General features: G+C 48.3%; 1 protein-coding gene across 2 annotated transcripts in view; it reads right to left on the reverse strand.

The window, feature by feature from the left end:
- Window positions 1-650: 650 nt before the first annotated feature.
- bcor (BCL6 corepressor) overlaps window positions 651-27750 on the reverse strand; it is a 34181-nt gene continuing 7081 nt past the window's right edge. Inside the window, exons 2-14 of one of the 2 annotated variants that reach the window (XM_034693893.1) lie at window positions 24225-24306; window positions 20865-23987; window positions 19363-19419; window positions 18695-18860; window positions 17200-17535; window positions 15829-16113; window positions 14093-14400; window positions 12565-12849; window positions 5954-6120; window positions 5133-5278; window positions 2286-2363; window positions 2021-2174; window positions 651-1934 (exon numbers count right to left, since the gene is read on the reverse strand). In XM_034693893.1, the coding sequence (XP_034549784.1) occupies window positions 1604-1934; window positions 2021-2174; window positions 2286-2363; window positions 5133-5278; window positions 5954-6120; window positions 12565-12849; window positions 14093-14400; window positions 15829-16113; window positions 17200-17535; window positions 18695-18860; window positions 19363-19419; window positions 20865-23987; window positions 24225-24227 (5439 nt within the window). In that variant the 5' untranslated portion in view covers window positions 24228-24306 and the 3' untranslated portion in view covers window positions 651-1603. The remainder of the gene's footprint in view (window positions 1935-2020; window positions 2175-2285; window positions 2364-5132; window positions 5279-5953; window positions 6121-12564; window positions 12850-14092; window positions 14401-15828; window positions 16114-17199; window positions 17536-18694; window positions 18861-19362; window positions 19420-20864; window positions 23988-24224; window positions 24307-27750) is intronic. The other variant, XM_034693894.1, reaches the window with a different exon arrangement.

A 27750-nucleotide genomic window follows, 5' to 3' on the forward strand; every position in this document is an offset into this window, starting at 1 on the left:
GTTGAGGTGACTTAAATCAATTTGGTTACACAAATTGTGTTCAATAGTTAATTCTGTGATTTGGTCTTTTGGTGTTTTCAGTGTAATATAAAAAAGACAGAATGTAACACAACATATCCTTTTCAAAAGATGCTGAAATCATCATCATCATTCTCAAGACATTGTGATTAAAAATAGCTTGCCAACTTTCACAGATTAACAAATACTGACATAAATATAGGGCCAACTTTGCCCTGTTGGTGATCCTGCCTTGATGAAGACAACAAATCATTCCCTCCAATTGATATCAAATAAAAATGTAGGAACCCCAGCTTTTATATTCAAGTGATCATTCAAATATTTATATACATTATCTAAACTGCTTTTTCAGAGAGTTGCGTGTGGACCAAAGCAGATCCAAGCTGTTATTGGGTGAAAACTGGGGTCTGCTGTAGCCATATCTTGCGTCAAATTCAATACCCTTTTAAGAATTTGGTCAGGCACCAGAGGCGCTTTGAATTGAAAAACAATAACACTTTCTGCCCACTGGAGGGCACTGCAAGCCTTTAGTACTGAGAGGTTGGAAACTAGAGGTGGTGGGTTTCCCACTCTTGGTTGCAGCGATCAAGTGAATGACACAGACAATTCAAGAATATTCCAAGAGATGGCAATACAGGATTATTTAGATTTTATCATCTCAGAGACGTACAGAAGTAGTACACGGCAATCAAGGGACACAATGTGTATATTACTGGGCAGTGTGCAATTTCCATCCTCGGCCCCACAACCCAATTTAAGTGAAAACATGCAAAAAAAGGCACAGAACTCGATTTCTCTTGCAGTTTGTATATTTATTTTAAAGCAACTTCTTTGTAAAATATAAATACAAATTATGAGATATTTTAATTACAAAGTTAAAACAAAAAATGAACACACAAAAATGACTTTACTGCAGTAGCCTCCTTGTTATGTACAAGCTCTGTGCCGCAGGGTAATTATCAACATTATCTTAAAACTTTATTATACAAACAGTTTGTAGTTTTTTGTGTTAAATTACAGACTAAGCAGGAAGCCGAACCTTTACGCTAAAATGAAGAAAAGATACAACAGATCGCCCCTGAGGCCAAAGCCAGCGCTAAAGTCTGAGGAAAAAAAAAAACAGGACATCATGTGCTTCCTATAAACACAAATACCACATTCAATAGCACAGCCTCAGTTTATCCTGTACAGCTACACACAGGCACAGTGTGCTGCGAGCTCACACACTCCGCTGACAACATAAATACAGTCTCTCAGAGAGGAGTCGTGAGCAACATCAGAACCAAAAAAATCTCCATATTATCTATATATTTATTTATATATATTTATGAATTTATACATATATTAATTTATAAAAATAAGACCATTATTAAGTCACAAATCTTCTGAAACTCAGATAACAGAGGGTTTCAGCAGTCCGGTCAGCTAGCAGATCAGTCCGTCTGTACAGTGCACCAGTGCTGATTCAAAGCCGAGCTGTGGGAGCTAAGGGTCGGGGCTAAGGCAAAACATCATGACCCCTGGATGGTTCTAAAGAAAAATGCAGTCACTAAGGGTTAAAGTCCAGGTGAAGAAGCCTCAGGGGTCAGGACGAGCCTAACTTGCCCACAGCCTTAATTTTGTCCTTCAGTTTTTCCCCCACACGGTCCCAGTGGTCGTCCAAACACTCCAGGGAGGAGCCAAGCAGAGCGGCCAGCTCAGCGCTGTCTTCCACCAGGTCCAACAGGTCCTTACTGTCGGGCTGGAAGCCCTCCAGCTCCTCAGGGCAGGAGAAGAGCTGCGACAAAGATGCCTGCCGGTAAAACTCAGCCTCGGCCACTGTCACCACCTCCATGTGGGGGAAGGCCTGTCGGAAACCTCGGGCGGACATCCTCAACCGGCGGAGCACATCAGAGAGCAGCAGCCAGTTTCTCGGCCTGGAAGAGGAAATGAGGAAAAGTTTAGGTAAAGGGAGGACACGCAGAGAGGTGAAGATGGTGTGTCTGTTTGGATTAAAGCTCACCCCTGGGAGAGGGAAACCTGGATGTTGTAACAAGGCAGCAGAGGTCGGTCAGAGAACTCAAACTCAAACACCTCCCTTTTATCCTCCTCATCTTCATCCTCTGGGCCTGGAGGGTCAGCCAGGATGTCATAGACACCACCCTCCTCGCTTGATTCTGACACACAAAACATGGGTTCATTTTAGTAAGTATCACTAAGGTGTTCAAGAGAAAGAATGTTGAAAGCACTTAAACACACACACACGCACGATCAAGATTAGTACTCACCACACACAGCGCTGCCATAGAATTCCCAATAAATCCCTGGGTCGTCATCCGAGCGGCCCTGAAGGTCGGCAAAATAATCTATGGAGAGAGGAGAGGAGCAGAGCCTGTTATTCAAGAGCCAGAACCCCGAGGACAGACAAGCAGGCAAATACAATTGCCCTTTAAAGTCTACAGCAGAAAAATGGATAAAGAGCACAGTAAAACAGAAGAGGAGGAGGAGGAGGAGGAGGAGGAGGAGGAGGAGGAGGAGGAGCGGTGTCAAGAGAGAAAAGAGAAACAAACAGAGCAAATGTTTTGGGGGGAGGAGGAGGAGAGGAGGGGGGGTGGGGTGGTGATGGTCAGGGGCCAGCGGCTGTACCACGGGGGAGGAGAGCGACTGTCTCCGCTGGGTGAGAGCTGGCTCCGTTCAGAGCCGGGCTGCCAGGAATCAAACAAGAACCACACACAGTCGCTGAGTGCGAACACACACACACACACGCGCGCGCGCACGCACACTCACACGCACACACAGACACAGACACACAGGCTGGAAACAAACAAGCAGAGGGAGCTGGATAAGCACACACAGCGAGAGCAAAGTGTATGTGTTTTCAGCACGCGCATGCACACACACATTTGCAGAGTGAGAGCTGGGCTTTGTGCCAGTGCTGAGGCGTGGGGCGTCTGGCGTGTGTTTGGAGGGATTAACGGCCTCCAGATGAGTGGGACCAGGTGGAGGGAGGGCAGCGATCGTTCGCTCTCGCTCATTTTCTCCGCTGCTCGATCTCCCCTCTATCTCTCCCTCTCTCCTTGCTCTGTCAATCTAGCAGCCATCGATCCATCCGTTCACGCTCTCTTCAAAATTCAACACCACCTTTCCATTTGTCGACGTATAAATCTCCCTCTTTCGCAGCGAACCTGTTCACCGTGAACTTACACCTGTTCATTTTCACCCTGATCTCGCTTCCTGTCTCCTGCGCCTCGTCTCGTCTTTTCCTCCAAAGCCCCTGGCGTGTCTCAGATAATCGGTTTTAGCTTGTTAGATGTTCATGTAATATTAAGCAGCTGGTTTCAGAGGAAGTGTGTGCGTGTGTGTGTGCTCTCATTTCCTCCTCCTGTACACAAACTCGCTGCCTCTCTCAACTTTAACAAACATTCAGATGACTCCTCTCGGCACACACTCACACACACACCCAGAATACAGACCATGTCAGGCTCTAGTGAAAAGACACATTCAGGCACTCACACGCACGCACACACAAAAGCGGTTTCCAGCCAGAGCGGAGCCCATTTCCGCACGTACGCTGAGCAAACACAGTTGGCGTTGCTAAGTAACCAGATAGAGGAGCTCAGAGGCAGCAGCACGCACCCTGGCAGGCTGAGACTCCCTGTCTAACAGGTGGTCGGGGGAGGGAGGAGGGAGGAGGGACGGGGGGCTGCCAGGGGGGAAACAGGATGACAGAGATGGACATGTCTCGTAGCGGCGGTAGGGAGGAGAGGGATTTGCGCAGAGGGACTCAGACCAACAGGTTGCACAGAGGTCAGAGCAGAGAGAGAACAGCAAACAGTGAATGAGCCAAGAGGGAGGACGAATGGGAACTGGGTCGGTAACTGTCCTTTTAACCATTTAACCTCTATCCACCTCATCCGCGCTCAGATGTATCCGCTGTCTAAAAACACATTTTATCTCCAAGCGTTTTCATTCACAGCTACCGAGCAGTGACCGATGAGAACTCTGCCTTCTTCTACTTTTTCTGGACAGGGTAAATCTACATCCCTAGTTTGTTTTTTTGCAGGAAAGATAAATGCAAATCATGGACAAATAGTATAACCTTAAGGCTAATTTTTAAAAAAGTGAATGCATCTGTTCAGTTTGAGACTTATCATCATGGATCAGATATTTTGGAGGGGAGTTTAGGACTAATGTCCAAGGAGAAGCAGGTTTTAAATGAGAAACTTTCACTCATAAATGAATACAACTGCATGTTCTGTGTTACGCTCAATAAAACCAGCCTTCTCAAAAAACAAATTGCATGTGGATTACGTGCAGTTGCTGCTTCTGCTTGTTTTTTTTTTTCATCTTTCTTTATAGATTATAAAATATCAGAATTATTTCTAATGGACAAAATTTGCATTGGACTTTCACCAAATCTGTGTCCGGTCAATCTTGGTCTTGTGACTCCAGCTGTACTGAGCAGGACCTCCATACAGCTCGAGTCACGGGACCATGGTTTTCCCACTGTAATTACTGACTCAAGGATTATCCTCCTCTTCTCCTGACAACCTCTGACCTGTTGACTCCAGGCCTGGCTCCGCCCATCATGACGGTTTGTTGTCGTAGTTAAGAGAAATACTATCTGGCGACAACAGATTGTTTAATTCTGAACATTAACCGGATGCTTCAATTTTGTTTTGGTGCCTGACTTCCTTTCCCCAATATTTATGCGTTGTGCTCCAGCAACTGGCAAAAATTGAAGTCTTGCGTATCTGATCCGGAGGGCTCCGGCATGCTGGATCAGACGTGCCGGGACGCAACGGAGCGGATCTAGTGGAAGTTAACTCATTGACTAGAATAGAAACCTATCAGATCTGGTGCCGTGACAGAGCAGAGACAGACCGGACACGGATCTGGTGGAATTTGGCATTTACGCCCTTAAATCCCCCAGACCACACCCATATGATAGGATTTGATTCAAACAGTCGGACCAGCCTAACCTGGATTAAGAATGAAAAGGAGCCTGATGACTGAAGATGGGGGAATCTGGAAGTACTATATATGTACCCAAATCCAAAGTTCAGCAGGGATGACTTAGGATTTTTTTTGTTCCAGTGTCTGTGACTAAATTTAAAAGCCAGCTGGGATCTTACCGGTGAGGAAGCGCTCCATGCTGTCACTGTGGGTCATCTTCAGCAGACCCCGGCCTGAATATGTGGCGAGGGTTGGGTCAGCGCCATAAGAGAGCAGGATTCGCACCACGTCCAGGTGGTCGTTCTCCACAGCATCATGAATCGGCCTGAGCACACAAATGTTACAATTAACACACAGGAACAGGCAGAAAATAGGTCATCACGAGGAACAGAGTGTTTTATTGTCCTGGGACTTTTGCCTATTATAACAGGTAGACCCCTCTCTGTGTCAGGACTCGTATTACTTTAAGTTTCCCATCAAACACTTCTTCTCCTTCAGGTTACATGTAGCTACTCCTGCACATCCCTGCTGCTGCTTAATTTTCCCTTTGGTGTTTGACAGATCAAGACTTAACATGATGATGGTTTTCAAGGCAGCATCTAATACCCAGTAAAATTTAAATAGTAATAGTAAAAGTAAGAATTTCAAAAACATTGTAATGGCTAATAAATGCAGCACAATGCACCTTAAAGACCTGTGCACGGTCTCCTGGAACAGGAGGCCAAGAATAAATTTTAATAGCTCATCAATGAGAGCGCTAGCCTTTCCCATTCCAAACTGCATCAAAGCGGTCAAACCACTGCTCTCGCCAAGCCAACATAAAATCAATCCCATGAGTGTTATGTGCAAACTCAAGTGATTTGATTGATGACCAAGTCCTGGCTTGCCCTTTAAGAGCATGTGGAAAAAGCAGCAGAAATGCTGTCATTGTGCAAGGGGGGGACGTGTTTATGCAAGCAGGAGTGCCTGTGATCGTGTGTGCATATGAATGATTGCTTACCTGGTGCCATCCTGTGCACTGCAGTTGATGTCAGCCCCGTAATCCAGCAGGTGCTGGACGATGCTAAGCCAGCCACGAGCGCACGCCTCGTGGAGAGCACAGTACCCGGCGTAGTCTCTATGATTCACCTCGCATACTCTGTTCTCCAGACAGTACAGCACCACCTCCTGAAGAGAGCCAACACAGAGGAAGAGGAGGGTTTAGTGGCGACAACCCAAGCAACACAAGAGCAAACACACATGTCAGACGGAGCAGACGCGTAAGCAAACAGTCCTTCCCTTCACACGTCCTGTGGGAGAGAAATTAGGGAGAGGAGGAACTGAGTGTGTTCCTGTGTCGGGCAAACACACACACTCGCTCGCAAATGCTCCATAATGCTAACGCTGGCGCCAAAACACATCGAGGAGACTAAGTGTGACTCAACTGTATTTAGCCTGCCAGATTCTACTCCTGTGTGTGTGCCCGTGCGCGTGTGTGTGTGTGTGTGTGTGTGTGTGTGTGTGTGTGTGCCTGTGTGCCTGTGTGTATGTATGTGTATGTGTGTATGTGTGTGTGTGTGTGTGTGCCATGGTTGGGCCTTGACGCCACTGTGGCAGCCAGTTTCGATGGTTGGGCTCTGAACACAGCGTAATGGAAGCGGAACAAAGAGATTTGATAGAGGCGCTTAAGAGTTGGAAGCATTTTCTCTGGTCTAGGGCTGTGACAGTTGGCCATCCAGCACTAAGTAGTCAGACTGGTTTTTATTGGACTGGAGCTGCGTCTGCTGTTTCTAAAACAGAGAGAGGAGATAGGAGTCCGGCCATGTGTTGATATCAGGCCCGTCCAATTTAGAGGACTGTGTGTTTCAACACTGCAGGTATGTTTATTCCTTTTGATATGCAACTTAGTGTGGGATCGGACAGATAAAACAAACAGAAAACAATGTTTTTTTAAATATATATATATATGTATAACGCACATATATTAATATATATGTGAATGCAAGGCTCATGCATCCAGAGACACGCAAACTCTGTCCTGCTAACAGTCCTGTGCCGAGGGGAGGAAAGCTGCTCATCTGAACCTGGGGAATGACTCCAAACTTCCATTTCTATGCTAATTCTAGCCTGCCGTCGAGTCCAAGTGTTTATCTCACCCTCTCTCTCCCTCTCTCTCTCTCTTTCAGTGCAGGCGGATGGAGGGAAGGAAAGGAAAGGCAGCAAGGAGAAAAACAGACTGACAGAGGGACGAGAAGAGAAGCTAGAGAGAGCAGAAGAACGGGAGAAGAGCAGAGGCAACACCCCAACAGATGACAGATTAATGAATCTGTGGATGGAATCTGCCGGGGCTGTCCTCTGGGCTGCAGCTGATAATAACAAAAGATGAAAGGCTGGGTGGTAGTGGTAGTGTGAAGTGTGTGTGTGTGTGTGTGTGTGTGTGTGTGTGTGTGTGTGTGTGGCGGCGGTGGTGGTGGTGGTGGTGGTGGTAGTGGTGGTTGGGTGGGGGGGGGGGAGTGAAGTGATAGGAACGAACAGAGGACGATTGAGCCGGGGAGGAAGGAGAAACAATGAAGAAGGAAAAAAAAAAGGGGAGAAGTGGAAAGGAGAATCACAAGAAAAAAGTGAGCAAGTGTGAGCAAGAAAAAAGTGCAAGAAGAGGAGCGAAACTAGGGTGGAGGGTTGGGTGAGGGGGGGCTGGGACAACGCTCCAACTGGTTTTCGCTCACTGCCAACACTCTGTTTGCCTGCTGGAGAGAGATTCAGGAGCGCTGTGCCGAAGCTCCCCTCTGGGGGATTCCACTCACTCCGTGTGTGTGTGTGTGCGAGCGTGTCTGTCTGTGTGAGTGAATGAGAGCAAGTGTTAGAGAGACTGACGGGTAGGGAGTGTTGATATGCAGCTTGCCTAAGTGTGTGTGTGTGTGTGTATGTGTATGTGTATGTGTATGTGTATGTGTGTGTGTGTGTGTGAGTGTGTGTGTGTGTGTGCGCGCATGGAGCCGATGTGCATGTGTGTGTGGCTGTGGAGGAGGCGTAGCACTAAACCTCCGAAGCCGTGTTTAATATCGCTAGGAGAGAGCGAGGAGCTTAGCACGAGAGCCCTGGCTTCCCGCCACACACACACAGCCACACACATACGCACGCACACACACACGCACACACACAAACTCCTCCGCAGTAAAATGAGACACCAACCCCTCCCTCCCTCCTCTCTCACGCTCTCTCCCTCCGTCCTCTAATCTCCCTCTCTAGAATGCTTCCCTGCGCTCGCCTGCAATCAATGCATCACTCAGACATTTAACCCCTTGCGGAGCTGCCTTGTATGCTCCTCGCGTACAACAGTGCGTGCATGTGTGTGTGTGTCAGTATGTGTGTGTGTGTGTGTGTGTGTGTGTGTGTATGTGAAAGCGTATCACATGTAGCAGTAAACGCATGAGTGACTTTTCCCATGCGATGAACAGACTAAGCGGTAAAGAGTGGGTGCGTGCCTAGACAAGGGTAACGTGCGGATGTTTGTGTGTGTGCGTGAGAGTGTATAGGAAGTAGCGTGTTGTGGATTGAGTGTGCTGGGGTAACAGAGGATGCCTGTCAATCTTGCCCCAAATGAACCCAGTAAGGTTAATCAATCTTGCACTGATGCTGAACTGAACCCCCCTCCCCCCGCTCTATATACGGCTATTCAGCGCTAGAAAAATGGAAGAGCTGAATTAATTCACATAATGACTACTCATGGGGCGAGCTAATGAGCTTTTATGGTTGACAAGATAATTTGATACAGGCGAATGTAGCCTGATACTAATGCGATAACTTTAGCTAGCCAAAGTAACTAATCAAGCTAGCTGGCTAGCCATGACTGGGCTAAAAGTCTGTAAGAAAACAAGCTAGCTAAGTCGCTGACAGGGTAAAAAGACATATTTAAGGGGCGCTGGTGGCCTAGCGGTCTAAACGACCCACATATAGAGGCTACAGTCCTCGTCGCAGAGGGCGCCGGTTTGACTCCCAGCCGGTCGACCATTCACTGCATGTCTTACCCCACTCTCTACTCCCCACATTTCCTGTCTCTCTTCAGCTGTCCAATACAGGCGAATGTAGAGTGATACTAATGCGATAACTTTAGCTAGCTAAAGTATCTAACCAAGCTAGCCATGACTTGGCTAAAAGTCTGTAAGAAAACTAGCTAGCTAAGTCGCTGACAGGGTAAAAAGACAGATTTAAGGGGCGCTGGGGGCCTAGCGGTCTAAGCGACCAACATATAGAGGCTACAGTCCTCGTCGCAGAGGTCGCCGGTTTGACTCCCAGCCGGTCGACCATTCACTGCATGTCTTACCCCACTCTCTACTCCCCACATTTCCTGTCTCTCTTCAGCTGTCATATCAAATAAAGGCAATAAAAAAGGCCCAAAAAATATAACTCTATAAAAATTTAGGGGTTTCTCGTCTATCATCGTATGTATGATTTTGACATAATGAAAGAGAAAAGCTGTAAACAAGGGGCACCACTAGCTTGGTTTGCGTGGTTAGCTTTCCAAGGATGTTATAATCAGGGAACTGGAAAGTTACAATACACAATGAAAGGGGGTGAATTTTCAAATGCCCCCCTGTGGGCTCGCACCGTAAAAATTTGCTGATAGTTTGCTGCATGTTCTAAAATTAACAACCATGGGACAGCTTCTTCTACTTTTGACCGTTGGTTTCAGTTCTCTCAAAAGGTCAGCTCAGCAAGACCGCTTTGGTCAAAGGTACACATTTGCAAGTCAAAGTTCACCAAAGTTGAACTTTAAAAGTCAGTTTGAATTTATTTTAAGTCCTCAAGCGAATCTACCAATTACCCCAATTTTGGCCTTTAATTTATGCTATCATAAATAGAGGTCTAACTGGGCACTTAAAATGCAATCTAGTTTTTCACTTTCCTTGGATCATACATGGTTTCGGAAGAGAAAATCAGAAGTGATTCATGTGAGGAGAATAAATTACAGATTGCACCTTTATCTGAGCCTTCAATGGGCAGAGCTGAGGGGCCCCGGCACGAGGGGGAGAGGGATGAAGACATCCGCAGAATCTCTCCTCATTACCATTTCAAATGCTCAGAGAGCGAGGCAGACGAGGGAGAGAGAACGAGAGAATAAAAGCAGAGGGAGGAAAAAAGAAAGAGTGGGCTTTCGTGTGCAGAGGCACGGATCGCAAAACTAAACGAACATGAAATATGCACAGTGTCGGCCCGGGCATCGGGAACATCACAGAACGGTGCGCGTGTGTTAAATTACACGCATGTGTGAATGACGTGATTCTGTGCCCTGCGTGTGCAGGTCTGCACGGGAAAGGATGCCTGTGTGTGTGCTTGAAGGGTAAAGTGTGTCTCTGACTTTAGGCGTGTGTGCTCGAACTGAGCATGTAGGATGTGTGTGTGCATGAGCTGATTTGGAATTTGCATGTGCAGGTTTGTGTGGGTGCACGACAGCAGCGAGTAGCGAGACTCGTCACTCCGTGCAGCATATGGAGAGGAACACATCAGGATGCCTGTGCATGTGCTTATTGGGTCATAACCGGTGTTTCTGTGTGCATATTTCTGTGTGTGCTTGTAATCAGCATGCGCACTGTGTGTTTGTGCACGTATGTGTGTGTGTTTGTGTGTGTGCGTGCCTCCGTCTCTCAGGCCCTCATATCTCTCTGCCTGTGTGTGATAAGCCCGGAGCTTGCGGCGCTAAAACACCAGCGTGAGACAAGCTCTCTGTGCGTCTACAGGCTTGTATGCAAGTGTGTGTGTGTGGTGCTGAATGCATAAATTGGTGTGTCTCTCTGCGCACGTCCTTGTGTGTGTATGTGCTTGGTTGAGTGTGTGTGAGTGTGTGTGGGAGCCCCAGGGGTCTGCCCCAGGCTTATCACACACAGGCAGTGAGAGACGAGCTTCCTGCTAGAGAGAGAGAGAGAGAGGGAGAGGGAGAGAAAGAAAGGGAGGGAGGGATGGGGGGAGGAGGGGAAGGCGGGGGTGTTGTTTGCGCAGCGGTCAGCGCCTTGTTTGTGTAGTCTCAGGTTTTCTCCTCCCTCCCCTCTCCACACGCGGAGCGCAGGAAGGGAAAAATGCTAAGGGGGAGAGAAAAAAAAAAGGAGAGGGAGGGAAAAAACGTTCGAGAGAGACGCATAAATCAGAGAGACGAGCCAGCTTCTCTCCAGCACGGCTGACTGAACCCTGCTGCTGCTGCGCTGCACCCTGCGTGTGTGCGCGCGAGTGCATCTGTGTGTGCGTGTGTGTGCAAGCGAGGGAGAGAGAAAAACAGCCGCCGCCGCTGCTAACCACAGTCACCACGGCACATTAGAGGGCCATTAGAACGCGATTATACTCCCAGTGCTTACCTCTCATTCACACTCTTGCTCTCTCTCCCTCTCTGACTCACACACTTCACACATAATCACGGACACACACACAGACACACGCACGCACACCCCTAATCATCATAAACGTGTACAACAAACACACACAACCATAAAGCAACCGGTTAATGAGCAACAAAAGATACCCACACCTATTTACAGTTCTGTGAAGATACCTCTGCTGGTGATAAAAATGATCACGCACACACAAAGATGGCATCAAAGTCGGGTGAGAGGAGGAGTGGACACACACACACGTAGCACGATCTGCGGCTCAAGTGGCATTAAAACCACTTGGATCAATAAATCAATTTGTAAAATCTGTCAACAAGGGGGGAGAAACGTTTAGGCCTAAGGACGGGGGAATAAGACAGCAGGCCATCCAACTTTAATTAAAAGCTTTCTGAGCGATGGGAGTTTCATGAGCATACGTGGATCTCATTCTTTCGCGTACACGCAGAGAACGAGAGGATTTGGTTCAGGAGCGGGCGATCGGCAGCTACGCACAAAGACTGAGGGAAAAAAAAACTTCCGATGCTGGAGAGAGGCAGCGAGCATCAGTCTCCGTATAATGATCCCACCGATCCCTCATGCTGTCTGCACACACACACACGTTTGTGTATGTGTGTGCTCGCCTGTGTGTGTGTGTGTGTGCGTGTGTCACACTTCGCCTCACGGAAAATTAATGAGATGTGAGAGCGGAGCGAGGCAAGAGGAGGGGAGGCGAAGGGGGAGTGTGTGTCTGTGTGTGTGTGTGTGTGTGTGTGTGTGTGTGTGTGTGTGTGTGTGTGTGTGTGTGCATGTGCTTGCGGGAAGGAGGAGGAGGAGGAGGAGGGGTGCCAACGACAATCTGAGTCACAAAGAGAGGAAGAGAAAGAGAGCGCTGAGAGGAAAGAGGGGGGAGGGAGGGAGCGGAAACCTGAGAGAGAAAGAGAGAGTAGCGGCGAGAGGAGCAGAAAAAGATGGAGTAGGGGAAGAACAAAGCGTGTGTAAGGGTGAAATAGAAGGAAATGATTCAAAAAGCAAAAGAAGGAGCTAAAAAGAGGAAGATAGGAGAGATGCAAGAGCAGAAGAAGATGGGGAAAGACAATTTGGAGTCGAGCTATGTCTGCCAGAGTCACAGACGGGAACAAAGTAGGGGGAGAAAATGAGCTCAATTTAAGAAGAGAGAGAGAGCGCAGATTTGGAAGAGATGAAGTGTAAGAGTGTAAAATATGAAGAGAGAAAGTGATAAGGAGCAAGGATGACTTTGAGCGAATCCCATTACCTCGTAGCCGAGTCGTGCGGCTCTCTGGAGCAGAGTCTCCCCGGCGTTCTTGTTCACGATCAGCCGGCGAGCCTCTGGCGGGATCGGACGCACTGCAGGGGGCTCGGCAGGGGGGGTCCTGTGCGCCCCCACCGCCTCTGGAGGGACAGCGCCTGCTCTGCCGTTGGCCTGGGGCTGGAGGGAGGGCGGACAGAGCGCGGCGGGGGAGCAGGGCTTGACTGGAGAGCAGGGATAATGATTAGGAGAGGCGGCTCCTTTCCTCAGAGCGCCGCGCTGCTCGCTCAGCTGAGGAGAGACGGAGAGGGACAGAGAGAGAGAGAGAGAGAGAGAGAGAGGGAGAGTGTTACAGCTACTGTCACATTGCAGACGCACACGGACACTCAAGGGCACATGCATAGACTACACACTTACATATGCACACACGCACACACACACTTAGTGGGGAATGTACTGTAGTTGTGCAAATACGAGGGAAACTCACTCAAACTATTCTAGTTTTTTACTGAAAGCTGAAGTCCCCGAAAGAAAACTCTTAACGACATCATCACCATGTGACTGAAATCTATCTCGTAAGATAATCAGAATTTCAGAAGGCTCAAAAATGGCTCCCTCTCTTTTCCTTTTATGGCTTGTACTCTTATATACTGTCCACATATGGATGAAATACAGAAAGATGGATTGTCCATTTACTTGGTTTACGTTTGACATCTACGTATCGCACTACGCATCACTAAAAAAACACCCACACAGTTTTCACACCAACTGCTCACACCCCAAACACTGCAGGTTGGCACGCCACTTTCCTTTAACCGCTAAACCAACACAGCCTTCGGAGCGCAACACGCCAGAGACAGGGAGTTGCATGCCTCTGTGTGTGTGTGTGTGTGTGTGCGTCTATGTGTGTCTGTGTGTGTATAGTGCGTGCCCTCTCAGTGGAATTCCATGTAGAAGCAGCTGTCAGGCTGAAGAGGAGAGCAGTGTGGGCGGAAAACAACTAGCCTTCTTTTTTTTTTTTTCCTCAATTTTTCCCCATGCTCGTTTTTTTCCCCCTCTTTTGAACTCTGGTGCTTCATACGCTCGACCACGGCTGCCACATTCCTCGCTGTGAGAGTGAGAGAGAGTGTGTGTGTGTGTGTGTGTGTGTGTGTGTGTGTGTGTAGGCACCAAGTGCGATGTATAAGTGCTCTGGGGTTTTGTTGTAATGTCAGGAATGCTCACATACACTCACGGCCTGTGGCACGCACCTACACACAAAACAGCAGCGATGAAACACGTTCAACAATTAAGGCCAAAGACAAACACACATGCACGCAGGCGCTCCACGGGGAGCCACTAAGGGCACAAGGAGGTCAAAGCTCCAGCAGCACTCTAAACATTGTAAACATACTTCCTTCCTCTCTCCCTCACTCCCTCCCTCCTGCTCTCCCAGCTGCATAATCAGAGGCGCCGACAGGCATACTGAAACACACTCCGCTGCTACAGAAATCCAGGCGCCTGTATCGCAGCCAGACAGCCTATCAGCACTCACCTTGTCATCCTCAGCTGCTCCCAGATCAGCTGCACACCGCTGGCCTGGGCTGCTAGGTGTGGCCTCTTTCTTCTTCTCCCGCTCCCTCTGACTGGTGTGTTTGGTCTTGCACGGCCGCTTGCCCTTGGGTTTGTCGGTGTCACTATGACGACGGGACTTGAGGGGAGGGGTGCCTCCCATGGACGGCTCTGGGGCAGGCGAAGGGGGGCCCCTCCTGGGCTCCTTGAGGCCACGGTCACCTGAGAAGGGGCCCAGCGGTTGCGCTCTGTCCTTCACTTGGCCGGGGGGAAGGGGAGAAGCAGCTACTCCTACAGTGAGAGGACAGAGGGAGGCAGAGGGAGGCAGAGTGAGCGGCTGATAGTGTGAGAGCTCGGTGGAAGGGGAGGATGGGAAGGTATTGCAAGGCCATCTCTCACCCTCTGTTGGTTTATTAATGAGTGCATAGAGCTGTCTGGGAGCGCAGCATGCCTTCTCGCTCGGGAAAAATATAAAATAAATAAAAACACACACTAGCACGAAGAAAGCAGGCTCACATAAACACCCTGTTGTGTGCAGTTATTCACTGCAGCAAGGACACTACCATGAGTTATCTACTTAAACAAATGAGGGACTTTCTAATATTGGCCTCTTATACTTCAAATTTACACTGAATGTTAAACCCTGCCCTTGAAAACCACAGAGTCAGACGCACTTTAAGAGCTCAATGGAAATAATTTCACTCATAAGGATCATTGAAAAACATTTTTACTACTCAAGAATGTGATCTTGGTTTGATCTGCTTGAGCTGCACATTCAATCAATCTTAGACTGAAGAACCACGAGGAGGAAAGAATAAATCACACATCCCGTTAATATCGATTATACATGCACTTTCTATGTAACCCATGATGCAGGAAAAACCTTCAAGAAAAGCAGGAATGAAAGTGTTTTATCTCATAAGTGGAATCCTGGAAAAAATAGGAGACAGCTTTGACAGAGACACAGAGAAATAACCATATTGATTGTAAAACATAGCTGTTGCCAGGGTGATGTTATCTATAAAGGTAAAAGCAAAAAAAAGAAAAAGGAACTCAGTGGCCTGCGTTTCCTGCAGGAAATATAAAACCCAAAATCTTCTCTGCTTTATTCACTTCCTCTGATCTCCCGCCTGCTCTTTCATTCTCTCTTCGTCTGTGCCTCCCTCAGCCTCCGTTTGGGCACATGAATAAGGGAAAGCCCTGGTTTTAATAAGTTACCCCCCCCACAAAAAAACACACACACACACGCACATGCACCACACACTCCCTTCCTTTCCTTTCCCTGTGACTGGTCTTGAGGGGAAAAAAGAGAAAGAAAAATCATTGATCACACATTAGTCACACTACACCTGCCCACGCATATCTCCACCAGCCACTTCCCCTCGTTTACTGAGCACTTTCATCGTTCTTACAGAATCCGCTTCAGAGCAGCTGAACAAAATACCCCAAACCACAAGGGAAGGGGACATTCTGGCTTTTAGTCCCTAGGTCCTGTTTCTTATTCTCCGTAGAGAGAGACTTTCCTCCACTAAGAGGAAGTAACCCCTACCTCATTTCCTCCGCTTCCTCTGCCCCCCCTCCTACCTATGGCTCACGGGAAATCCCCGAAAAGACAGGCCGCTCAACATGAGAGTGAAACATAAGCCGAAGATAGATTTCCGTTACCCTAGCTGAACTCAGATACAGCGGCGGTTTGCATAGCCGACGGTTCATTCTTACCATTAAGCAGCTTGTCGCAGCCCCATTTCCTGTTGATCTCGGCTCTCTGTGCTGCAGCTCTGTCCTCAGCCTCGCCGGCCCTAATCTTTCGCTCTCGCACATTCTGGGTCGGAGGCACCAGTCTGGGTTGGGGCCACGGCCTCTCCTGTTTGATGTGAAACCTGTCAGGTGATGCTGCGCCGGCAGCGGGCTTGCTGAGTCTCAGTCCCTTCAGCTCGATGCAGACTTTGAGCTTTCGCACCTCGTCGTCTTCGTCTTCGCTGGGACAGGCCTGCTCGCGCCCGTCTGTGGAAACAAAAACACAGAAAAAAGCATGTTCTGACTTTGTCCTGATTAAACCTTGATTTAAGATATGCAACTGTTCATAATCTAGTTTTGACTCAGTTTAAAAGACATCATCACTTTCTCATAAAACCAAATAGAAGAACTCAGAAACGTATCTTAAAGCTTATATCTCAAACGTTTAATCTCCAAGTGCCGGAGTTGGACTCTCCCCTTCTGAAAAAGTCAGTAATGTCAGTTTCGGTAACAATGAAAAACTATTGTATGTGCAGTACATCCAAACCAAACTACAGACTACTGAGTACAAGGAACAAAGGCCATTAATCACTACATTCTTATGGCTTGTAAAACCCCCTCTAAGCCTTACATTATACACACATGCACTCTGGCAGGAGAGGAACAGAGAAGGATGTGAAACAGGCAGATTGAGGAGTACAAGGGGAAGAGAAGTCAGAAGAGACACAAAGCAATAAAGACTAGAGAAGCCGAGGGAGAGATCTGCCCCCTTTAAATTCATGGGGGACAAGTATTTGACTCGTCTGCCAGTGCCGGGGAGAGCGAGCGTGATACCGCATGCCAGAAAAAAAAAAAAGGGAACCCAAACAGATGAGGGAAAAAAGAAAAGAGATGAAAAGAGAAGAAAAGAGCAGCTTTGAAGAGGGTGGGTTAGCGCAGCGGAGGAACGACGGAGCTGAAAGAAGAGAGGGAGAGAATGGCTGTCCCTCTTCCCCGCTTCTCACTCGCACTCCGCTCAAAGGCAGGATTAAACACTTCTCCGCGCTGGCTGCCACACAGAGCGAAAGATGGGACAGAGAGTGGTGAGGGAGGGGAAGAGAGCGGGGGTTGTGATGGAGCGAGTTTAAGGTGGAATTGATTGGGAAGGAGGAGGCGACAAAAGAAACAGATTTTTTTTTTTGGAGTGCGAGAGATGAGACGGGGCTCAGCGTAACACAGGATGAAGGGGCGAGAGAGAACGGGCAGAATTAGAGACAAACATAGAGAGCAGATGAAGGGAGAGAGGAGCGGGGATGAATTCGAGGAAAATGGAAGTGGCGTGAGGGTGAGGAGGCATGTTGAGGAAATTCTCACCAGTACAAATCTTGGCTCTTTTCTCTGGGTGGGACAGCCTCTCCTCTTCCTCTCTCTCTGAGTCGTCCTGTTCGAATTTGAGCGGACGCTTTCTGTTGAGTCCGAAACTGTGGTTCACTCTCTCATCAGGGTATCCTTTTATCGGTGTCAAAGTAGGAGGAACACAATGACCTCCCTCAGACTCCCTTGTCCCCTTTCTGGCTCCATCCTTGTGCATCCCTTGGCTGGCTCCTCTGACCCCATCTCGAGCTCCGTGCCCTGGGGACAAAGGCTCCTTCTGGCCTGCACACCTCTGGAGGACTGGAACTCGGTTGTTTGGGAATGCCGGCTGGACACCTGAGGGAAGGAGAGACAGACAGATGGAAAAGGGGCAGGGAGGAGGGGGGGGAGTGGGCAGAGGGAAAATAAGCAGGAAAAGATGAAAGGGAGACACAGGCACGGGGAGAGAATGCAGGCAGACAGACAGACAGACCGCAAACCAGACAGACAGACAGAAAGAGATCAGGGGAACAAGGGGGCGGGGTGAGGCGGGGTGGAGGGATTGACAGAGGGAGAATGCCAGTTAAACACCAGCCAGCTTTTATTCTGCTTTAAAGACAGGCAGTAAAACTTTGATGGGGTAAAGACTTTTTAATCTGATGTGAGCTGAGCCAGCGGGCCGACGCTTCAGCGCAGCCGCTCACACTTCCAAACGAGGAAAGGCAAGAAAACATCCTGCACACTCGCTGCGCACGGCGACTCCCATTCCTCCCCCCCTCCTCCCTCTCCCTGTCCTCCCCCACGGCATGACCGCACCACGCCCTTCTCACACTGAGCGTGACTCTGCCTCCCCCCCTTTTGCTCCCCCTCTCCTCGACTCCCTCTCTGTCTCTCTCCATGCCATAATTAGGCTCACACGTCAGCCGCGGCCTCGCTCCAACACACAGCTGGGCTCCCAGCCAACGCAACCAACCCCCCCTCCTCCCCTTCCGCCTCCCCCCCTCCTCTCTCCCTCTCTCTCTTTCCGTTGCGCTCTCCCATCCGCTTTCACCCACTAGTCCACCCCCCCCCCCTTTTCACTCTCTCTCTCACTCACGCAATCTCCCCCCTTCTTCTCCTCTTGCCCTCCCTCTCGATCGTCTCTCGGCGCAGATAAGCACAAAAGACTTCTTGAAAATAAAACTCCCCCTCTCTGTCTCTCTCGCTGGCTCGTTCGCTCGCACTGCCTTGCATGTGAGTGTGTGTGTTGAATCTGTGTGTGTTTGGAAGAGTGTCTTTTTTTAGAGTGACCCGGTCTTGCCTCAGCATTTGCTGCAAGTGCATGTGCGAGTGTACGCGCATCTATTGTCTGTGTGTGTCCCTTCCCCGTGTGTTCATTTGCAGAGTTGATGCATGTGTGTGTGTGTGTGTGTGTGTGTGTGTGTGTGTGTGTGTGTGTGTGTGTGTGTGTGTGTGTGTGTGTGTGTGTGTGTGTGCACGAAAAGTGTGTGTGTGTGTGTGGTGCTGGGTTACTCACCCTCCCTCTCTCCCTGCCTGGTGGTGTGTTGGCAGTGTTCCAGCACTCGCTCTCTGCGCTGGCCGTCTGCCAGCTCCCGTCCTGCTGCCGCTGCTGAGGCAGACACACACACACCGCTGCCCTCCTTCTCCTTCAGCTCCAGCTCCGAGAACCGCATCATAGCCCGCTGTGCGCACACACACAGACATAAATGCAGAAGAAAAACCCCATGAAAACCACTCATCGTCTGCCCGAGCCGCACACACACCTTTCTAAGCCTCAATCTGGCCTCAACAGCTACAGAAGCAAAAAATTGCGTCAGAAATCGCATTGTCACAAAATCAAAAGAAAATGCCAAAGAAATTAAAAAACCCACACACACAAACACACACGCACACAAACACACACACAGGACAAAAAAGGTAGACAGATAAATCACAAGCATGGCATCAAGACACATTAGACTACTGCAGCCACTGTGAGTCCATGCGCTCTGGGGCTTAAGTCCTGGCATCTCCCTTCCTGAAACATAAACATAGCTAGGAAACATATACATCTAAGCCCTGAGGCATAGAGAGAAGAAAGAGGAAAGAAGGGAGTGGGGGAAAAAAGGAGTGTGCGGCGATACAGAGTACAAAAGAGACAGAGCCCATCAGAGGCAGATGTGATAAGAAATGTAAAGAACTGACCTCCCAGTTAGCTGCAGGTTGACTTATATTACTCCCCTCTCGTGATATGACTTCCATCTAAGCAATTAGAATGGGGGGGCTCAATATATCTGTCCATCATTTCATCTTTCTTTTAAGAATTTATGTTCTCCACATGTTTCTTTACACACAATAGGCAGCCACAATCCCACAAAATAACACAATCAAATTAAAGAGACGCAACAGGTCAATTAACAGAGCATCAAAACTATCAAATAATTTCTGAACTGCATGAGTGACAAATTGGAAAAAAGATAATCAAAACAAGGTTTTCATTCTAAGCATGATTGATGATGCTAATTCAGTTTAAATTGTCTCTTTTTTTTTTTTTTTCCCCAAACACACTTCCTCATCCGTTCTTTTTACACGTCCAGAAATTGAGCGTTTGATAGCTTTGTGTTGCAGCTGTGCATTGACAAGCATGACACAGACAAAACCACAGTTTTTCTAGGGGTGCGTTCACAACGTAGACACAGACAGACATGTGCAACCTATTAACATATCTGCCTCTGAGCCAGTGAGTAATAAAGCATAGGGTTTGTTTGCGTTTCTATGCTGAACATTGAACATGAGGAATCGGAGATAACAGGCTAAAAATGAATAGCTGGATTGTGGAAATGACTGACAGGGGGGATGATAGCTCAGAGTCGGGGACTTTTCTGCACTTGTGCATTCGTACATGAAATAAGATATGTGTTAGGGTCTTTTAAGCAGTGAGATGTGGAGAATTATGAACTAGTACAGCAGCCACGCAAGGTAGTATAGGCCATCAAGGGGAGGAATAGCATCTGGTGAATGGGGGTGCATGCAGGAAGCCTAAGAGGAACCCTGAAGAGGGCAGCTGCTGGATTTTTAGACACACTTTGAGCCCTCCACCGCCCCTAACCTTGGGGGTTAAGCATTGCCAAAGGCGGTGTGAACTGTAGGGCTTCTACAGTCATGCTCTGGATCTACAGTATGCAGCTCTACAGCACAGTCAGCACTAACACATGCTTTAGCCCCGAGGCAGTCGCACAAGGACAGGCATGTACGGACACACAAACACGCACGCACAGAAATAACCTTTACAATGACTGCTCACTAATCAACATACAGAGAAGGCAGCACTGGTTAACCTTTGAACTGCTCTCCCTGATAGAGGGCCTCCACTGGCCTTGCACCAGCCTTCTAAGACAATTATAAACTAAAGGGGAAAGTCAAGCCTCTAGACAGGACAGTAGCATGACAGCCCTTATATTACTCTGTGCCGTCATATAAATGCAGTGTATGCCAATTTCATGCAGGGTGTGTTCTGAATTTTGCAGCAAATTAATAAAGGCACTGGCCCATGGAGGTTAATTCCTGCGTGGAGGTTAGAACTCAAAGTATGTTGGAAATGCCTGCATGTATAAACATTGGTTGAAATAACCAGCCAACCACCTACTTTTACCCAATTAATCCTGTACTATTTATACACACACATACAGAAGTGTTAATGGCCTTACCTGCAGAGCTCTCTGTTCACGGCTCAGCTTGCTGGAGTCAGCATACAGCTCAGTGGTGACACATTTAAAGCGGTCGCCAACATAGCCCGAGGAGTTTGCGATCCTCTTGGCCAGACTGGATCTACGAGCGCTTCTTGATGAACCATGGCCACACTCGTCCTCAGTCTCATCCCCTTCTCCTTGTGACTCCCCCAGATCAACAATACTGTCTTCCTTTTCAGTCTCTGCCGTGCTTTCCGTCTCCTCCTTCTCCACCTCCGCGTAGTGCTGAGTGAGGTGGAAAGCTCGGCGGTCTCTGTCCGCTTTGTCCTTACCAGAGCTGAACAACCCAGATGTGCGGGCACAGCGCAACGTGCTCTGGTCTTGGTCACCAGGGTCGGGGCTGGGGCTCCGAGGTTCATCCTGGCTCTCCTCGGCTTGGGCGTCCTCTCCCGGAGAAGTTAGGGATGTGCTGGATGTTACCCCGGGACAGCTCGTGTCTTGAGTAACTTTTGTTTTCCCAAAAGGAGATTCTGGCTGTCGTTCAGTGTGATTGGGCCTCAGGGTGGGGCTCTGTCTGGATTGGATTGAATAAGGATGGGATGGGTGCTGTTGGTGTTTTGGCTCGTAGTCAGTCTTTGTCAAAATTTGGTTACTATGACAACATTCATTTTGGTTAACCTTTGTGCTGGTCTCAGCAGAGGACTGCTTGTGGACTGTTGGCGTAGACTCAACATCTGTGTCTGAGTGTACAAGGTCAATGCAGACAATCTTTTCTCTGGATACTGCAGAGGAAAAGGAGGTTTTGCTTTGGCTGCCGCCAAGTGCTCCTGTTTCCCTATCCTGCTTTAACTGACTTCCATCACCAGTCTCTTCAATACCGCCTCGAGATTTCTCCTGTCCCCGCGGCTTCAGAGTTGCATCTCCTCTTTCTGGCAGCTTGTTGTCTGGGTGAGCCTGCATGAGGGGATGGGCCATCTCCTGTGAGTTATAAGTGAGGTATTCCCCTCCTGGACCAGCTTGGAGGTTATGATAGGGTAAAGGGTGTTTTGCTGCCAAGTGGGTTGGGTAAAGGCTGTTGCTGCCCAGCAACACTGGGTGAGGATAGACTGGGCCTTTCCCTGTTATCGGTAGGGAGTGTAGAGCCATGCCATCAGGTATTGGGTAGTGCAGGTATCTATTGGCGTAAGCCAAACTGTGGTTCAGGTAGGCATCATTTTGAGGAAGGTAAAGGTGGCCAGGAGGGTGACCGTTCTCCAAACAGGGCCTTTTGTAAGATGGTAGATCTTGGGTTGTTTCACTTCTCTTAGTGGCCTGGGAGGACTTCTCTGCTCCCTCTCTGTGGTGGCTCATGCCTGGTGGGTGTTCTGATTGGCTGGGGCTGTGTTTGACCCACTCACCGTTAGGTTTAGGGGAAATAGGCCTTGAATTGACCATAGAGGAGTGTTGGGTGGAGGGAACATTGTGGTTGGGCTCTCCTATCCTTGGACAGGAGGAACTACGCTGCTGAGGGAGGACTCTCTCCAGGCTCTTATGTTTGATGACAGAGGGGGAGGAACCTTTGGCTTGGGAAAGGTCTGGGTTAGGCCGTGGAGAGGGGGGTAAGCCTGGTGTGTGCTGTGCGTTGGAAGAGGGAGATGGGCTAGGTACAACCCAGGAGGAGTGTAAAGTGCTGATCATCTCTGGCCTCTCTGGGACCTTGGAAGAAGTGCTGCTGGCCACAGAGTGAGGGTGAGAGGAAGGAGACAGGGATAGGTTTTCCTTTAGGAGATCTCTGCTAGGGGGCAGCCCATAACGTGGGCCTGATGCCATAGTGTCCATCTTTACTGGAAATCCATTAGGAGACGGCCCAAACTCTAGTATTCTTCCAGACAAATCCAAAGGCTTTTCAGCTGAGTCTTTGGTAGATTGGGTTTGGTGAGGGGGCCTCTCAAAATTTGGCTTGGAGGGTGACCTGCTTGGTCTCCTCTCAGCCCCTACATTTCTGTGTTCAGGTGCTCCATCTCGTTGCCTGTGTTTGTGGGGGCTGGGTCGGGCAGGAGAGGGCTGCTCTGATGCCATGCTGCTCACAGAGAACGGATGAGGAATGGACTGTGTAGATGAAGATGAAGCAGCTATCGAAGAATTGGAGGAGGTTGGCGGTTGTCCGATCCTAGCAACTGGTCTTTGTAAATCCAGTGAATTGTCAATGAGAGCAGGAGGTGGGGGAGGTTGAGGGAGGCGAGAAGATGCATGAGGAGAGGAATCAGGAGGCAGACTGTTACTATTCCCACCACTGGTGTCTCTAGTGCTACTGGTGTTAGTATTGTTGCTAGACCCCTTCCTAGAGGGGGGCCTGCCTGGTCTGCTGCTCCTGCTCGGGGATCGGTCCCTGTCCATTGCAGCCTGATGGTGCTGATGAGGAGAAGGTTGGTGGAGCTGCTGTGCAAATGAAGGTGCAACACCAAGCCCCTTGTCCTGGCAATGTACCAGTGATGTGGGGGCAACTGTGACTGCAGGAATCCTCATGGGGGGTGCCACCAGGGGGGAAGAAATGGGAGAAGGAGGATAGGGGGGCATATAGTAAAGTCTTTCAGCAGCAGAGGCGGCTGCAGGGTTCCCTCCCTGGGCTGCACACAGAGAAGGGTAGGCCAGGTGCTGCGGAAGATAGGGGTTGGGTTGGCTTAGCAAGGAGGCTTTGTACATGTTTAGAGCCGCATACTTGGATGTGTCCATGAAGGGATACATGCTTGCTTCTGGGTAAGGGCTGAGCCATGGCAGGCGGAGGTAGCTGCCACCAGCACTTGCCAAGCCCAGATCAGATGCTTTGTCTCCAGGCCCTACTCTGCGGTCCAAGCCCAGACTTTCAGCTCCAGCTCCAGGAACCAGCATAGGCTTGTGGAGACCTGGCGGGCCGCCCTTGTAGAGGCCCAGGTATCCATTAGTGGGCTTACGACTGTCCAGAGGGCCATCGGGCTTGTAGATTAGCTCCGGGATACCATCCCTGTTATAAGCGAGGGTGTGGGTAGGTGTCTCTCGGCTCTTCTCTGTAGGCAGAGCTCTGATCCCTTGGTACACAACCCCACCATGGAGACGAAGACCATCGTGCATTAGAGTGCCTCGGTCCAGCCCCATGGCTGCCAGTGGTGTTAACCTTGCATCCACCTGAGATGAGAGAGGAAGTCGGGGAAGTTAATTTCTTCTGTCATTACAGAAAACACATCCAGAACAGAGAGTTTTTGAAAATATGATGAAACAAATCCATAATAAAACATGTTGCCTTCTAGGTTACTTGCATGCGAACACAAACGGAAACAGAGTGAAAGTGTTTGTTTCCAGACAATAGTGACTCATATGACAGATTAGTTTAAACAGTACTGAGAATGTGCACTGGGGACTTGCCATGTTGTGTGTGATGTGGTTCCCTTGTCTTAGTTCCAGGTTGGTTTGTGTCTCAGCATCGACATCACGAACAGATGTTGCCCTGCGGAGATGAGCAAACAGTAAGCAGTCAGTGTCTTGGCTCGGTCACATACACACAAATAGACCACAGCTTGATGTAAATCTGAATGCCTGAAAAAAATTAACAGGGCAAAATTATCAGTTTATAAAATCTCCACAACAGAAATGATACAGAAATCAGCCAATGGACATGGTTTGATTTCTGCTCATCTACACAATAAACACATAAATCATAGTTAAATATCAATCAGCTGTCGCACAGGGAGTCAGGTGTTGAATGAAAATAATAAGGAGGATAATGGCATCATAAGCTGTAGTCATCACACTACCTCTCTCTTTCTCACACGTACACACACGCCTCCGCTGAAATGGACGCTGGAGATGAAAGCACTGTGTGGGCTCCCCTCCCCTCCCACCCGTCAACACCCCTCAGCAACCCCCCCCAATCCTCCTATTCCTCCCCCCTGACCCCCATCCTGCCCACCCTGTGGGCTAGACGAGCATTGTGGGGCTGCATCTATTCAGTCACGTTCCCCACACACTGGTTTTTCTGTGCCCTCTTTGACCTGCTCTCTCGGCTGCCTCGGCCAGCGAAGCGAAGAGAGATTATACATCAGAGACCACTACGGTGGGAGCCCATTTACCGCCCGCCAACACAGAGCCGCAGATCAACAAACACTCACACCGAACAACGCATGCAAAAGCGCAGCATTGCAGAGAGATGAGAAACTACTGAGATAAATTACCCATCAGGAAATCTCAACGTGGAGTTAAGGTTTGAATGCAGTTTCTTAGAATTGGTTTATACATCAGTGAATGTAGGCAAAAATAATTTAAAAAGACCTCTTTTTTTAGCTAAATGTCCTCTTATCTGCCAGTGATTTGTATAAATCTGAATTTCTTGGGAAAAAGTTGAGCATAGCAGAGCTGTTATTTTATGTTAAGGGGTAAGTTACAAGAAGATTGCTATTAATAATTTAGTAGTGCAACATTAAAGACGTTGACATATTTATAAATCTGGATTTAACATTAAAACTGTGCTGCTATCAGCTGGATTCTGAAAGGTTTCAAGTTAACAACTTTTTAGATTTAAGATACATGAGTGTTTATTTATATTTGTTATATACCCCCTAAAGTTATTTACACCACATAAACAGTGTGCTAAATGTGACCTTGCTTCTGGAAAAGCAAGTGACAAGATACAATTTGAAAAGCCACAAAAAAGTGTTTTAACAAACGGACAAACTGAGATATCCCAGACCACTTCTGAGCCTGGTTGAGTTAAGTGACATCTTAATACTAACAGAGTGCTCTGCAAAATTTCAATAGACTGTTTCAAAATCCTCAAACAGGTGAAACAACACTGGGTGTTGCTTCCACTTCAAAGACTTTTTAGAAAAAAGTAGTACTGGGGCTGGATATTATTGACGACTCCTGAGAGAGGGCATTTCTGCAAAATAGCCGTGTAAGAGGTACCAGAGCAGGAATGAGGTGGGAGACAGAGTGAGAGGAGTGCCTTTAAATAGTAAAAGTGAAGCCTCTCTGTGCTCTGCTGAGAGCAGCAGAGACTCTCGGCTCCTCGATCATTGCAGAGAAACGCCTCTGAGCCTTGCTGCCGCGCCACTGGCACGCCACTTTTATTGCCGTGACCCGGGGCCCATTAATCAGCCTGTAGCGGGCCCCTCGGCACGGCTCCTCCTTGCTCTAGCGATCCCATCCCCCAACACAGCTCCCCAGGGCCAGTCCTGCTTCAACAACATCGGCGTGTGACAGACTGAAACAGTGTGCAAAGTGTGCATGAGCAGAAGCGCTACTATGAGGGAACATACAGCAATGTGTATGCACTTTTACACATTTAACAGACATAACTGGAAAAATCACATCAGTCCCATTTCTTGTGTTTCCTGGAGCCTTCTGTCTGCCTCTCTCACACACACACTGACCCACAAAAAACACATGCAGAGCAGCTCCTCAATAAGACTGAACATGATAAAGAAAATTAATCCTCTTACATGAATGCAGATATTCAATTACATGGACATTCTGCTCAACCTTCTCTGTGAAACCTCTCTCCTTTAATACAGCAAACATCTCCCAAGATTTACCTTTTAAAAAAAAAAACAGCTGTGAAACAACTAAGAGGTGAATCTGTGTTCATATTTGGGTCAGCACGACGAAAACACTGGCCTGTTTTCTTAAGCCCTGTTATTACTTCACCACGTAGCCTCGCTGCGCTGATGACGGAGTATTCTGAGCGCTCACAGCACCCGTCATTTCCATGAAATTAATAGCAGTCCAGTGAAGATGAGAGGCTGCAGTGGGGCCTCAAGGTCAGGACCGAGCAATTGGCGACACTCTGCACACCACTGGGAATAAAAAACCCTGCGATTAGAAGCGCGGACCCCTGTGGAAACTGAACTGCACCCATAAATTCAAATTGTGCAGAGACACGTAAAAGGCAGGAAGGCTCCCTCGACTGATCACTGTTTTTTATCAACAGCCTGCTAACACTTCAGTGAAAGATGTGTCCTGAAGGGGAAATAGGAACATAAGAATGCTGTTATAGTTTCAGTAGACTTAGAAACATCTTAAAAGGAATTTCATTTCATTGTCCTCCTCACTTTTAACAGATATATTATAAAACTTGCATTTTTATAGACTTTTCATGTTCAAGCAGGATTAGTTCAATGTATTTTAATTTGCTATAGGCTTTTAAATTATGATGCTAATGCAAAGATCATCTGATACACTGGATCTGAGTTTCTCAGATAATCTAGGATAACGCTGCTTACATGCTTACATGTTTCTGCACAGGATTTCATTAAACATGTACTTTTAGTGACGGCCAGCCTCCTATTTCTTGAGCTGTTTTCGTGTTGTCAGATTGAATCTCATATACAGGCTGTCAAGATATGATTTACAGCTCTGATAGGCCACAGTTGTAACTCATGACAAAACCACATTTTGAGGCTAAATTTGAACTCTGTTTTCCTCCTGCTGGAGAGACTCTCTGAACCTCATCCAGACCTTCCTGACACAACTGATCAACAGGCGACTACAAGACGACACCATACAAAATCTATCAGGAAACCATCTGGAGAGCTTTTTTCCTGCACAGAATAATCAAAACAAAAAGATATTCACACCTACATCGCACCCTGGAGTGTTTCAAAAGAGGGCTTCATGATTATGCACTTCATATCTCCTGAAGTCTGCGCGTTGATAAGGCGTTTTGCATTCGTTTTGCCTGCAAGCGGGACGCTTCTGAGGAGAAATGCTGCGAAAATGTCACATGGTGAGTAAAAAGGACGAGGAAGGAGAAAGTGTGTTAGAGATATAGGAGAGAAGGAAAAGGCAGGGTGTTGACGCTCGTCCCCGCTGCTAAGAATAGTTTGCGCAACAAACAACTCCCGACGGCCGTCCAATCCATCACAGCGGCGGCAGCAGCAGCAGCAGCAGGGGGAGG

Source organism: Notolabrus celidotus, chromosome 10 (genome assembly GCF_009762535.1).
Source record: "Notolabrus celidotus isolate fNotCel1 chromosome 10, fNotCel1.pri, whole genome shotgun sequence".
Taxonomy (NCBI): domain Eukaryota; kingdom Metazoa; phylum Chordata; class Actinopteri; order Labriformes; family Labridae; genus Notolabrus; species Notolabrus celidotus.